At 39.0% G+C, this 15,754-nt stretch overlaps 1 protein-coding gene across 1 annotated transcript in view; it reads right to left on the bottom strand.

The window, feature by feature from the left end:
• insra (insulin receptor a) overlaps positions 1-15,754 on the bottom strand; it is a 58,982-nt gene that overhangs the window by 18,748 nt on the left and 24,480 nt on the right. The window contains exons 3-4 of the mRNA XM_039815220.1: positions 5,428-5,764; positions 254-393 (exon numbers count right to left, since the gene is read on the bottom strand). Coding sequence (XP_039671154.1) covers positions 254-393; positions 5,428-5,764 — 477 coding nt within the window. The remainder of the gene's footprint in view (positions 1-253; positions 394-5,427; positions 5,765-15,754) is intronic.

The following is a 15,754-nucleotide window of genomic DNA, read 5'->3' as shown; positions in this document are numbered from 1 at the left end:
AAAGTGCAAATGCTAACTTAGTTCATAGATGAACAAAGTAACAAGTACCAGTAAGTGATAGAGGTCCAGATTTATGGAGGCATATGAAATTTGGCAATTAGCATCGCCTCCTGACAATAATAGGAAACATTATTGAGAGAGCTGGCTGGTTAGCTCTCCTGAGTAACAAAGATGCTCTATTATAATCAAATACTTTGTGTTGTTCTGTTCTATACTGTAACCTCATTCCATAAAATAAACCACAGACACTCACTTCCTCCCCGCAGGTTGATGACCAGGCTCCCGTTGAGAACTGTGCAGCCTCTCAAAGCCTGGGCAGCAGTGACTGAGTCCACAGTTTTTAAACCCATACATACCTTGGGACACAGCCCTGCACAGGGAGTGCAGTTGAGCCTATAGAACAAAAGGAAAAAACACTGATTAGAAACAAATTTCAAGAAAATGTGTGCATGATAACAATGTGTGTTGGTGCTACAAATTACAACTTGAAGATGTGTTTGAAGTCATTTTCCACCTTTTTTTTTAGGATTCTTCAACAAAGAAATACTAGAACCTTAAAACTCAGCCATGTTGCTGGTTAAGATAGAGTCAGAGGTACCATTAGTTTTTTTCGCTTACTTTGGTGGCTATGGTCTTTTGTGCAACTGTTTAACTAACTTTAAAGCTAAAGTATAGTGCGCAACTATTTTATATGAATGAATGTCCGTTACATTCAAGCCATTGCCAAATGAGTTGATACAAAGCTAATTAAGCTTATCGGCTCCACAAAATTCTTTGTATTTGTCATGGCTATGTTTACAAAATGGTGCAGTCCGGCGACTTTTGCGCGCAACAGCTCGAGTGATGCGTTTTACATCATCGCTGAGAGAGAACAACAGCAGCGTTCCGCTTCAGAGACAAAGAGGACTGCTGCAACAGGTGAAGGCATGGCTGAAAATCCTGAAGAAGCGCACACAAAATGTTTTAGTCGGTGATTGTAGTGCTAAGATAAGTCCTCACGTTCAGCAGAAGGACTAAACAATGACAGCTAAACAATAAGCTGAAATACGCTAAAACGCTGCGTAGAGCTGAGAACTACAGTCTGCTGATCTCGGGTGAAGTCTCTGTATATTCATAACGACTACTACTACAACAACAATTTTCACAAACAAATAGTGATGTGATCTCTTCCAAAATATTGATTATAGCTGCTTTAAATAGCCACACTGTATACATAACAAAAACACTGAAAATTAAGCTTTATTCAACTTTTGTTTTGAATTAACTGAAAATGAGCTGACCCCAACCCTTCACCTTGGCAACAGAGTTAAACAACCTGGCTTACATAATGTTTTTATAACAAGTCTCTTCTCATAACAGATATATGACCATGGCTTTGTGTGTCAACCATATTAACCTATTTCCTGAAAAGCCGTCTGTACAACCTCCACACTCACAATGCGGCGAGTGCAAACTTTGATTAGTTAAAACCCAAAGTACACCGCAACCTCTGCATCTTCTCAGATTCACACAGCATCGGCTCATAACTCTCCTGATCTATCTTGACCTTTTCCCCTCTCTAGTGCTACATCTGCACAGCCTATAGACTCATAACGCCTTGGAGTATACCACTTATCCACAAAGCACTTTCATTTCCACAGCTTAGCTCAAAGCCAGCGACGGGAGAGAGATGCCAAAGAGAAGACATGAGCCATAAGGGAGCAGAAAGGGAGTCAAAGTCAAAAGGCTAAGAAATGAGCATGACAAGGTTCACCACAGGTCAACAGTAGTCTAAAGGGTTGGATGAGATTGTTGTTCACCCGGCAGGATGTGATCAAATCTGCACACTGTGAGGCTGCTTTTAATTTAAAAAAAAGCATAATTCCAAAGAATTGGGGGGGCGCAGGTGTAGTTTCGAACCAGCATTAGCACCGATGTCTTTTTGGCTAATTTGAGCAAAGCTTTTTACTAAACTATGAAAACTTAATTTTAACTACCAATGCAATGGTACAGTATTATTTAACTTAACGTTACTTCTACAGGCTTGTGCAGTTTTGATGTTGAGTTTTTATAAGCTGCTAGTTAGGTCTCTCTGGCCAAACACAGCTTACACTACATAATAAAGCTGTTGCCTTTCTTGCACTTGAAGTCAAAGTGGTCGCTCAAATATTGCCAGTGGTTCACTTCATTTCGTTCGAGTTAAACGTCACGAATTTAACAGGGTTTCGCTTTTAGCTTGGTCTGCACCATTGGTGTCTGACTTGTCCGTCTCCATCCTCCAACATAAACTAGTGCTGCCCATCCTGCCCATTATTCACTGCAGTAGGTCCGGCGTACGATTGTTTTCCTTGCATTTTTAATTTACATTTTATTTCAGTAACGGATGTGATTTAAAATGTAGCGAAGTACAATACTTCAAACAAAAAATACTTAATTAATAGTAAAAGTACAGATTTTAAAAACTATTTTAAAAAGTAGAATTACAGAAAAAAAAAAACTACTCAATTAGAGTCACGTGAGTAAATTGTAATTTGTTACTTTCCACCTCTGCACTTAAGCTACACCTGTGCAATGTAGACAAAATTACATTATAAAAATCATATAAAGATATATTATGATACTTCATATATTCAGTATGTAACAACTTTCTGTTGAAATACACTGTGATATAATTACCGGTACTTTGTTTTATTAAGATTTATTTTTAATTACTCTCTTTTTATTTGGTAATTACCAAAATTTTTACTGTTAGAACTTTATGACTGCTGAAATAAAAGAACATATCTATATCACTGAGGACTAGGGGTCGACTGATAGTAGATTTTTAAAGCCCTATATAATAACAGTAGCTTGGAGCAGGAAAAGACGATGACTGATTTAATAGCCTATATCAATTTAGCCTTTTTTTAAATCAAAGTTGTGCCACACAATTGATCAGCTGTTCCAGATTATGATAAAACACCTGTTAAAATCTCATTCTGTTTGATTCTATTTGTATAAATAAAGTTTTTTTTTTTTTAATAACAAACAAAACATCACAAACCTAAGATATATGTCAATATGTTTTGGTATTGTGGGTTTTCAATGTCTGATGAAAAGCTGCACAGCTTTAAACATTATATTGAACTAATAATAAATCAAGTTAAAAGGAGCTTCTCAGTTCGTGATTCAAATAGTCTGAATCTGATCTGAACAGTGAAAGAAAATCAGTAGCACTCTTTTCTTAACCACAATGACTGGGGTGCACTTAAACAAGGCACTTCACTCCAGTGGAGCTGGATCTGCTCAGAGAGTCCCACTACAAACCTCTTGGGTGTGAATGTACAGTATTTAACTGCATGAATATAAAGCTGCAACTTGTTTGAACAGAGATTAGGTGCTTGGCAAACCCTCTGTGGATAAATAAAGGTTAAACACACATGACTTTTCATTGTCATCATTGTTGTCAGTGACAGACTGCCTGGACTATGCTACTGCTGCTGCTTGCCAGAAGGACTCTCTATCTCTTTGCAGCCAGCCAAGGGGGTCGAGGCCTAGCACCCTGGGGTACTGATAGTCTGTCCTGAATGCCTCTCTGACTCCCCTGGTGTTTAACTGCCAACCAGTCAACTAGCCAGTCATGTTGTAACAGAAGACAACAAGTCTTGAAAGATCCAGCTGTGTTTTCAACCTCTGCCACAGCAGAATGATTAGGGCTGTCTGAAGTGTCTCGCAGGCACACCCACACTAATCAACAGCCCTGTCACGGTCAATGAAGGTGTCCAAGAGGGAGGCGATAAAGGTCACTGGCAGATCAGCACGAGTACAACGCCCTTCTTTAGAGAGGAAAGTCTGTACGGATGCAGTTTACGAAGATACACGTACAATAGCTTGTAAATTACAGATGTAGTGAAAAGGGAAAAAACACTTCACATCTTGTCTATGCCTATAGCTCGCACACTGTAATGCAAACACCAGCAGTTGGTAAATGACCATCAATTTTGTGCAGCATATGAGCTAAAAAACTGTGCCAGGCTTCCTACTGCGCTGCACCACTTTGACCTAGCTGTCTGCGGTCACGGTCACACACACACACACACACACACACACACACACACACACACACGCACACACACACACAGACACACACACACACACACACACAAAAGTGTGTTATAAGCTCAGCAGGAGGACCTTCAGTTTATGCACCTTCAGTTTTTATCACTCTGTGCTACAAACACAATGACAAGAGCTAAACCAAGGCAGGAAACGGCAAGATTTCAGAATATTTGTATTTTATTTTACATTGCATTTGTTGACTTCTTTTTCTTTTTAAATTTGGATATGTTATTGTGGTTGATATGTTCACATTTTTATTTTATATTGTGCAGCTAAATGACAACCTTTGTGTGTTCTTAGAAAAACTATTATAGACTACTTTTATTTCTTGCATTTCTGATTATTCTTCCTACCTTTTGTGTTACTGATCTGTCCAGATCAAATACACCAATCAAATTATTACTCCATGATTGGTAACACTCATGGAGGCGTCCCCACAGAGGCTGGCTTTGCTTGAGTTGAGTTTGTTGCTTTTAAGAAAAAAGAACTAATGTTAGGCTGTTTAGGCTCGTCACCTTCTCCGCTTCCCTTCAACATGTTTTACCGCTAGATACTACGAAGGAGCTTGCTAAAGTTATGCTACATTCACGAGACCATGGAATGTTAATGTACGTTACTCAGCAACAGGTGAAAATAGGGGCAAGGTTGCGTGACTAAAGTTAAAATGAATTGAACTTTTAAGTAGAGGAACGAGAAGCGAATTGCCTGTATGTGTGAAAACAGCTTTATCTCGCGCATCCGTTTTTTTTGTGTGTGGAATATATAGCATAATTATATCATTTTGTCATTCTTTCAGAGGGGCCTGGAGGTCGTTTTGGTAGGGGAAACACTGAAAAGTGAATGGTGTTTCACAATGGTGAAATGTGTGACTTTTCACCCTGCTGCCATCTGGAAAACTGTACCAGAACATCCGGGCAAGATCCTCCAGATTCAGCAACAGCTTATTATGTTTTTCTCTTATTGCACTTCATATTTGTTATTGTTGCGATAATATTTTTGTACCTTGTCTTGTATCTTGTTCTGTACCTGTTTTTGTATATTGTTGTAAGCACCTTATGTTCATTCGTTCATTCTTTTGTTTTACAAAAAGGACCAGGGAAACACAATTTCGTTCCACTATGTACTGTACTGCACTGTACTGTATAGATGGATGAAGTCTCTTTTATCTTATTTCATAATAGCTGGAAGTCTTTTTAATTATAATCAGCTTGTAGTAAGCAAAAATGTGATAAACAGGATAAAATACTGACGTGTGAGTTTGCATACAGAATATTAAGACAGCTTCACAGATCACACATTGTTCCATCAGACCACCAAGAGCCCATCAGACCGGCATGAGTGTCCACTTACGCGGAGGAGTTGATGGTCGTGTAGCCAGAGGGACACTCAGGGATGCAGGCACCATTGTGTATGACATACTCGTGGCAGTCGGGGTTCTTGCTGTGCTCCTTCTCCCGCTTGCATCTGTTGTGGAGATCCTGGCAGAAGGCGAAGGAGACGCAGCGCCAGCCTTTGTAGGTGAAGTGATTTTCAGGGCAGCGCTCAACACAACTGTCCTCGTGCTGGAGGCCGCGGCAGGCCACGCAGTGGCTGGATGAGTGGGGCTTCCGGCAGCCGCCCAGGCACTGGTCGTGGCAGCACTGGTCGTCCTTGGTGCAGGCTCGATGTTTACAATGAACAGGGCACACTGTCGGTGAGAGGGGGACAACAAAGATAGTGAAGCAACGGTGAGACAAGCTAAAGAAAAGATATGAAGTATTAAGGACTGAATGTGAGCTACAGGAAACACAAGTGTATCAGCTTTCAAAACACCTACATAGTATTTCAGTTCCCCAAGTGATACAGGTGATTTTAATCTCCAATGACAATATATCTTTATATCTCCAACTCTACAGTAATCTGATACGGTCAGATCAATGGGAGTTAAATTCCTCCTCACTGCACTAGCCAGCGGCCCAGAAGACCATCTGTCATTGGCCAACAAGCATGTTGAATAAAAACAGCGGGGATCAAATACTCATTCACAAAAGACAGACGCTCATCCAGGAGGCTTGGTGAAAGTGAGACAGAGGGGGATATTTGTTAGTCAGTATTTGTTAGACACGTGCAAGACGTCTTTGCTTGGTTTCTTTTTTGTTTGTTTGAGTAGTGCTGGGCAATATGGCGATATATATCATCAAAATGATATTAAAATCATATATCAGATATTTTTCTATATCGTTACTATACAATGTCGAAAAACCAGAGGCCGAACTGTGTTACAGAAATATTTACGTCTTTGCATGTTATGTTCATTTTGCACTAAAGTTAAAAGTATTTAATTCACACAGTAGTATATAAAAATTATAAGATGGTTATTTTAAAAGGACTATTTATTTATGTTGCTTGGACTTGCTCTATTGTGATATACTGTATATTGTTATCGAGGTACAAAATGAACTATAATGGCATAGAAGATTAGGGCCATATTGTCCAGCCCTATTTTAGTTAATGTAGATTTCACTTCCTTTCTTGTGTTGTGAACGGTTATTAAAAAAATAAAATAAAATACTTGCAGCACCCTTGGCCTGTCCTCAATGTGGCCACTTTGGAAACCACTATGATAGATATATGTAGATATATCACAACATCTGTTTAGATATGGCAAATCACACGTTAAAGTTTATGGTTGATTAGTGCTGCAACAATTATTCAATTTATGAACGGACAGAAAATTAATAAACTATATTTGTGCCAATTGATTTATCATTTATCAGGCAAAAATGTTAGTCACTGGTTCCAGCTTCTGAAATGTGCAGATTTGCTGCATGTCTGTTTTATTATAAAATTGAATACTTTCGGGTTTTGTGCTGTTAGTTGGACAAAACAAGGCAGTTGGGTTCTGGAAAATTGCGACTGATGTTTCTCATTATTTTCGGTCTTTGAAAATGAAATCATTAATGGATTCATCAGAAACTGATAATGAAAATATTCCTTAGTTGAAGCCCTGCAAGTGCTGTTGTTGTACAACAGTGTCAACAATTTACGATATCCAAAAAATCTCACATCATTACAATGACAAAATATCCATGCATTGGTAAGCAGAAGAAATAACACTGATAGAAAGATACAGACAGTGTCCTGACAGTCACATAAACACACACTGAAGTTCAGTGATGTTTTTGGGGGCGTAAACAAAATCAGCTAAGGACAGAGAAAAGTCTGTAGGTTGGCTGTTTGTGCATACGTCTGCATGTGTGTGTTGTAAATCAGCCCGTTACTTAACATTTTGACCCTCAGGATTGGCAAGTGTGTGTATGTAAGTATGTGCACTAAAGTTTGTGTCTGTGTGTGTGTGTGTGTGTGTGTGTGTGTGTGTTGTCTCAGTGTAGATGTGTGTGTGCAAGGATGGATGGAGGCTTCTCCGAGGTAAATACAGCTGACTGACCTGCATGCTAAGATTAGCATGTCACATTAAGACTGTTCGACAGCAGGGGAGATAATGAGTCAGGGGCAGTTTACAGGTCAGACCATAATGTTGTGAGTGCGTGTGTCTTTTACAGGTTCGAACTAATATTCAGCCACACAAACCAAACACATAAAAAGTGAAATTTGAGTGCTGTACTTCCCATTACAGGAAACAATCAATCTCAATAGTCTGATCTTCTTTGCTAGCTTTCTATTTTTGAGCTGGTGTACAAAACGGCTTAGTTTAATTAGTGTCATGAGGTCAGCCCTTAAACGAACAAATGAACACAGACCCCCTGTCCTCTTACATTCACGTTCATGAAGAATGTGTGAAAGGAGCGGCGGCAGCAACATGAGAATGGCAGTGTGAGGGAAGGAGAAGCTAAAGGGGGCATGTTGCTAGAAAAAAAAAAGATATAACCACCTTTTATCTATGCCAGCCTGCTAGTCTAAATAATCTACTCTGCAGTGGGATTTATAAAGACCACTGACGATGATTTACACAAACAAAAATGTCCCCTTGATATATTTTCCTTCTGTCTCTAAAGCTTATTTCAAAAGCTGTCCTTCAACTTTTCCTCAAATGTATGTACACACACATATACACAATAGCTTTTCTGACAGCTCACACTGAGTCCTGATCCTCCAGCAGGGCTCCATGTCGGAGCACAGGCCCAGCAGCAGATCCACCCTCAGCCTTAGCCAATGTGTTGGCTAGCTGTAGAAGCTAGCCATTCAAATGGCCTCTACCATCTCCAAGGAAGACATGCGCACCAGTTTAACCCTTTGTGTCCATCTCTCTTTCCTCCCCGCCAGTCAAACAGCAGCAATGGGAGGTATGCAAAAAAAAAAAAAACACAAGCACCATATAGTAACAGGCTGGAGCTGCTCTACTCTTTCTCCTCACTACTATGAATCGGCTACTTTTCTACGGATATTAAGCACAAGTAGGTTCTTAAATTTGTCATGCAAATAAATCTTGTCAGAATAAAGAACACAGCATTCCGGAAAAATATTTTTATTCAGAAGTCCTCGATGAGAGTAACCTGGTGCATTCAGTAGTAAATGGGTTCAAACTTGTGCAGAGCCAATCATATTATGTCAGTATAGTGCAGAACAGCTCTGTGCCTCGGGTGATCATCATGAGCATCATGTCTCATCATGTCCACAACTCATTAGCAGTTCTTACAAACTTCAACGGCCCAGGACAGAGATGCTCTCAAGTCTCTGAGCTCGAGTCCAAGTCAAGTCTCTCGTGGTTATAATGAGTGTTGCATCACCTGCTGCCTTCCATCAAGGCTGCTCAGAACACTGCAGAGCTATATATAAAGAATTCAAGGCATGTGATATGTTATTCTGACTAATTTATATATTATCAAACAGTATCAGCTTTGATTAGTTGTTTGGTAGCCTATAAAGTATAATCAGTGTAAACAGGCTATTGCAATATGACAAAAAAAACACCAGGGATGCTTTACTTTCAAGTTAATAACTGTATTTTGCTTTATAACATGAACATACAGACCAAATATTGAGGTACTTAGGGTATCGGTAAAATATTGCTAAAATAATAACTAACCTATTTTTCCTTACAGAGCACAACCATGTAATGTGCACTGTGTCTACAACTAATGACAGCCTATAAACTACTGTAAGTCAACACATCCACCCCATACTCTCAAACCCAGTGTAACGTTAATTAAATAAAACTGTAGCGTTATATGATCAACAATAAACCTGTAACTGGTTTGCAGCCAACGTTAATAATTAACATGGTGGTAGCCAGCGGGACGTCAATGATTACGTAACGTTAAATCCCCCGAAAAGTTTGGCAAACAAACAAATGCTCATTCATCTTTTCATCTAGCGAACGACAGTCAGAGTTTACCTCTGTAGGTTGTAGCTAAAGCAAGAAAGAAAGCTAACATAAGATGGCCAATGCTGAGCTAAACATGTTTGCTAACCTATCAGGGTGCATTTCAGCTGCCAGCTGCCGGTGCGGTCGACATGTTTATTGTCCCCTGTGGCCGGTGCTGCGTGAAGATGCGTTACGCTTTACGTAGTTAGATTATAGGTTACGCATGGAGAGGAATAAAATTCCGCTCATCAGACGTTTCCAAAAAATTAAGATTGTTTACATGTACGGAGCGCATCTCGAGTCAGAGTTGAGGCTCAAGTCTATTGAGGATGAGTCTCAAGTCAAGTCTGAAGTCACTGTGTGCGACTTAAGTGCAACTCGCGTCTGAGTCTCAAACTCGAGTCCCCATCTCTGGCCCAGAAGCAACTGAAAAATGTTCATCCATATCGAAATATCCATTTGAAAAATGTATGCCTCCTTCTGCAAACTGACTGATTGGTTAACTAAAATACAGTATTATATATTCTTAAATTTGTAAAGTATTCCAGACACTTTGTTGTTTGCCCAATGTCCAGACAATGCCCATATACTGTATTTATGTATATTTTTGAATGATGTCTGGTAAAAATGTTGCACCCACTTTATCGGCATTGCCTCCCTGAACAAGCTGCAAAGGCGACGTATTCTCGCTACAGAATCTCTGCGTAAAGGTTCTCCTTGGGGGAAAGGTTACCGTCAGGCCCTGTTTAGATTAATTAAACCACATGGACTTTAGTAAATATGCCTTTGAATTAAATAAATAAATTAAAATTATTAAAAGGTTTTTTGCAGGCCTTTTTTTGCCCACGGCTCTGTTGTGAATGTGAGAGATACGCCCCCTGATTTGCATATAAGAACTGGAAAGAAATAGAGGGGGAAATCAATAAATGATGCATTAGGAAATAGAAGTCCACGGAAATAAATAAATGTTGATTTAAAAAATAAAACTATCCTGAAATAAATAAACGTGGACTTATGAAATAAAAGTACCATGAAATAAATAAAAGCAAAACCTTTTCATATATTTATTTAACTAATTGATTCATTTATATGACTATTTACATTTATTTAATTATTTATTGCCTCATTTATTTATTTTATGATGTATTTCAAAGGCATATTTATTACTTATTCATGTATTTATTCATTTATTTAATATTGAATAAAATGGCATTCCATAGTTTTCACCATAAACTGGTGCCTAAAAATGTATCCAAATGCAGGTAATGAAGTCTTTGACGCTCAAAATTTCCTGGGGGAGGATCCCCAGATATCCCACTTAATATGGGGCCCCCCCCCCCCCCAAAGGCCCATTCTGAGCCAGGAAAAACCCTGAATAGATAATAAAAATAACTTAGTTGCAGCCCTACTTTGCATCTTCTTTAGGTTTCAATTAGAGCAGAAAGGATTAGTCTATTTATTAATAAGTCAATAGACAGAAAATGTATTGACTTCAGTTGTTTTTCAATTATAAATGCCCCCCAAAAATCTATTATCTGGCTCCAGCTTCTCCAATGTAAGGACTTTCTGCAGTTCTCCGTTTTATATCATTTTAAAATTCAATAACTTCAGATTTTGAACTGCTGGTTGGACAAAACCAAACAAAGACATTTCAAGAAGTCACCTCAGGAACTTGTGATGGGCTTTTTTTGACATTTCAATCTGAGTAGATAATAACAGATGATGAAAATACTTGTCAGTTGCAGCAACATAATTGTTACATGTGTTAGGTTTTTTTTTAACAGAGGCCCTAGTGAATGCAGACTTTTAGGGAAAAAAACAAGGGTTAATGTAGGTCAGTCAATTTCAGTGACTGACGTCGAGCTTCAGACATGCACTGAGTGCCACCTGAGAGAACAAGCAGGCAACCACTTTCATTAAGCCCCAAAACAAACCACTCACTGTCCAAAAGATTTGTAATGTTCACTTTGCCACCAGCTGACTTGGCTGTGTCTGCTGAGTTGAAATCAATACTGGCAGTTGATCCTAAATTAGCGGTTAACTACCAGACATCATAGAGGCTTTTATAATATCAACAACAGTGACCACACTGAAAGAGATAGACTTGTTTCTTGTGTGCTTGTCAAAAATGTTTTCAAGGTCGAGACCCTGAGAAACTTTGAGAGTGAGGCCACCCCAAGCCCTCTTTGATCTCCTAGAGCGAGAAGGACGCTGAGGAGGCTGTTTGGGAGTTTGTCATTCTTTCCTTAAAACATGCAAATCTCTAAATACGAGCCCAGTTTTTTTATTATCATTATAAACCTTTAAGCTAGCGCCGTTTATGAAGAGCAGAGGTCTTTTCTCAGTGTGTCAATTAGTTATGCTCAGCTTGAGTTTGCTCTGTCAGCCTTGCCACAACTTATCTTCCATTTGGCCAGCGTAAAATCACCTGACAACAATAAATCAATGGGATTTTTGGGAGACAAGTGCTGGGTCGGCAGTTGGACTTAGGTCTGTTTACGACTTGGCTACATATTAAGTCTTGAGGCTGAATGTATGTATTGCCTCCCATGTCTCTTGCACACTGGTCAGGGATCTTGGCATGCAGTTTGTGCAAAGTGCAGCAGAACCACACAATGAGATGCTTAATCCCTGACGCCCAAAACAAACTTCAACAACAAACCCACACAACTCCAGGCCACTGTGTGACAGAGAATGATACACCCTGTCAGGGCAATGCCAACTTGGGAGATTTGCGCCCCAACGGCAAGCTTCAACAACGCGGGGTGTCGAAAAGGCAGAAAGAATCCACATTACTGGCAAGAAATGACTCATACGGTTCATAAATGGTTCCTTGTCTGCAGTCTGTCACCAATGCACACATACTCTATATAGAGTTATCTATTTCTATTTCTTTCTAGTTTCTACCAAAAACAAAATGCACACCAGCAAGCCATTAGTAATTCATTTATACAGGCAAGGAGGACCACACTTCACCATACCCTAAACACAGGGATTCCTGCCTACAGTTAAGAGCCCCTGTACTTTTCATTAGCCACAAAATCCTCCCTAAAATCATTTTGGGGTGAGTTTTTCCAAGTTCCTTTTTTTGGCAGTAATGAAACAGCAGCACGATCAGGCTTTCTGCGTTGAGATCATATTAGACCCCAGAAAATGCCAAACTGGAATCCGGTGGTGCGCTGGATGGTCATTAAAATTCCACGGCCATGACAAGGGTAGTATTTAGTTTCTTATAAAAGTTTTTGCTGAAGGCCCAGAAGAGACGAATCTAAAGAAGAACAAACAAAGTACTTTTGAAAATGGCGATCTTTCAAGGTTTCCACACTTTCCACAATTTAAAATAAACTGACAGAATAAAAGAGCAGCAACTTGAGTACTGAATTAACTGCCAAAATTTAACTTTGAAGGTTGAGTCATGTTTCAAATGTGACATGCATTGCTTGGCACTGCATGTCACAACAGCTGACTAGATATTTAGGGATGATGAGGTAATACATTCAATATGGAAAAAGAAAATAAAGAGACAAAAAGTTAACTAATTTACTGGTATAGTAAATGTATATAGGGGTGTAACTAATGACTGACTTTAGATCAATCTATTATTTTCAGTCTAAAGAAATGCCATAAAAGAGTAAAAAATGCTAATCACAAGTTCCTAAAGATATCCAATTTGCAATAAAACAAACAACTATTTTTCCTGCTAGAATCCTATTTTTCTGGCAGATGATTTTGTAAGTAAAGTACAGAGTAAACCTATTGTATTATCTATTTTTAGTCAACTGGATGTGTGCACCATGAATATAGCAAAGGTGGTAATCAATGTTAATTTATAGTGTATATGTTAATAGATAACCATGGCAACAGTACACTGATCTTTAATATCAGTGTACCTTTAATATGACAGAATGCTTTCGGAGTGGTTTGAGTACCGTGAGGTCCCTAAGCAGCCATAATAGCAGTTATATAGTGCCAGAAGAACACAAATTGCAAAAACACAAAACATCCTAAAAGCAATGGATGCAAATATGAGCCATACATCTGAGCAGTTTTTCTTTTGTTCAATTTAAATATAATAAATAAGATCAGTCTACACCATCTTTAACATTTCTAATTCTATAAAGGAATCAAAATCCCTGACAGTGCCCTTAGTGTGATTACAAGTCTCTGCCCTGATAATGTCTGTCATTAATACAGAGCTGTCTGGTTTCCTCTCTACTAGTGAGGAACAGATGGTATACAGTCCCCACTTCTATTTCCAAACATGTCTCTGCCTATTGCAGCTCCCGCTATACCTTTAATAAGAATGAGATGGCAGCGAATAAAGATGGATGGACAAAATCAACAATGAATCAATTCATCGAGCACATGACATTTAAGTCGACATGTTGACTTTTAAAGAGTCTGGTATAGACAGGGACATTAGACAAGTGATACAATGTTAAATTCTCTACAAAAAGTGCTGACAATGACTTAGACAATTAATTAATTACTTTATTATGACTCAAACATGTTTGTTGACTGAAGACAAATCCAGATTTATGTCTCACATCTCTGAGTTTAGCCTTTATATAAGTTGAGGGTAATTACTTATTTAATTAAATAGTTTCAGCAAAATAACCATGTGGGGTTGTTTGGAGGACATAAAGGAAAAGCATTTATTAAAAAGGTGAAAACAGCTGACCCCAAAGTAGCACTGACACGATTAGTCTATTCAATGATGCCAAAAAGATTTAACCATTTGGATTGACAATCAATTAAGTCATTTATCAACCACCAAACTGGTGGTCTGTTTCCAGTATCTCAAATGTGAAGGTTTGCTCCTGTTTTGTTTTTCAAACAGTTAAGTTGATTAATTGATAAGTCAATTGACAAAAAATTGGCTTTTAATCATTTATTGTCATTTTTCATGCAAAATGTCAAATATTTGCTAGACCCAGCTTCTCAAATGTGAGTATTGTTTGGCATTTTTATTTTCTTTATTCAAGAGAGAGAGAGAGAGAGCAAAGGCAGGGAAGAGAGAGGGGAAGACATGCAGAAAAGGACCGCGAACTCAGGCCACTGCGGTAAGGACTCACGCTCTACCCAGTGAGCTACAAGGGTGCCCAGTACTAGCTGCTTTCCTTTGTATTATAAAGACTGAATATCTTCAGGTTTTGGACTGTTGGTCCAACAAAACAAGACTCTAGGAAATGATGATAAAAATGAATTAGTATTTCCTGACCTTTTATAGACAAAACAATTAATTAATCAATTGAAAAATATTGTATAGTAAATTAAATATCTTGGGTTTTTTTTAAGATAATTTTTTTTGGGGGCATTTTGGCCTTTAATGGATAGGACAGTTGCACAGAGGAAAGTGGGGAGAGAGAGAGAGAGAGAGAGAGAGAGAGAGAGAGACATTCAGCAAAGGGCCACAGGTCGGATTTGAACCCTGGGCCGCTGCAGTAAGGAGTGACCCTTGGTAAATGGGGCGCACGCTCTACCAGGTGAGCTACCAGGTGCCTCCCTAGGGAGGTGTTCCAGGCACTTCCTGAGAGGACTGGAGGCCTCAGGGAAGACCCAGGATTAGGTGGAGAGATTATATCTCCACACTGGCCTGGGAATGCCTCGGGATCCCCCAGTCAGAGCTGGTTAATGTGGCTCAGAAAAGGGAAGTTTGGGGTCTCCTGCTTTAGCTTTAGGTTAAGTTTGAAGAGATCACCTTGGGCTCTGGGAAATTGTGATGGGCATTTATTGCTGTTATTGGACATTTTAGGAACTAAACGGTTAATCAATTATTAGAAAAGATAACTGACAGATAAATAAAAAATACCTGATGGTTGCAGCCCAACCAAGAAAGTTTTGTGTATGATTTATGAGCATAAGAACAACATGAGCAAGTGATCCTTCAAACAAGTTTCATTGATTTAGTCTTGTCTGACACAGAAAACCCAAGACAGCTTTTAGTCAGGACCGATAATTGTCATTCTGACATCTAAATATTTAATCACGCGTCAAAACATAGATGACAAAGACTCAACAAACTAAGTTCAATTGCATTCAAATCTAATTAAAGCAAAATTAAGCGCACCACAGAAAAAGATTACAATTGTTGCCCAAAGGTGACTTTATAAAAAGCAATGGGAAATGACCTGGTACATTTGTCTTATTTTTAATTGGTAACCACTTGTCAGCAGGTCTGACTCCGCAGCAGCAGGGCTTGGTTGAGATGACTCGAGCAGCAACACTAAACGTCAACAATTTCATTAACCTGCCCTCGCCTCCAATAATAGAACAAAAACACACAAACAACATGGACTTTTTGTTTTTAATGTCGCTCTGCCGCTGCTGTCATCTACAGGCAGGATATCCAGTTTGTCCGTGACTGGAATA

Source organism: Perca fluviatilis, chromosome 11 (genome assembly GCF_010015445.1).
Source record: "Perca fluviatilis chromosome 11, GENO_Pfluv_1.0, whole genome shotgun sequence".
Classification (NCBI taxonomy): Eukaryota; Metazoa; Chordata; class Actinopteri; order Perciformes; family Percidae; genus Perca; species Perca fluviatilis.
The sequence above is the reverse complement of the archived record's forward strand: the minus strand, read 5'-3'. Positions and strand labels throughout refer to the sequence as shown.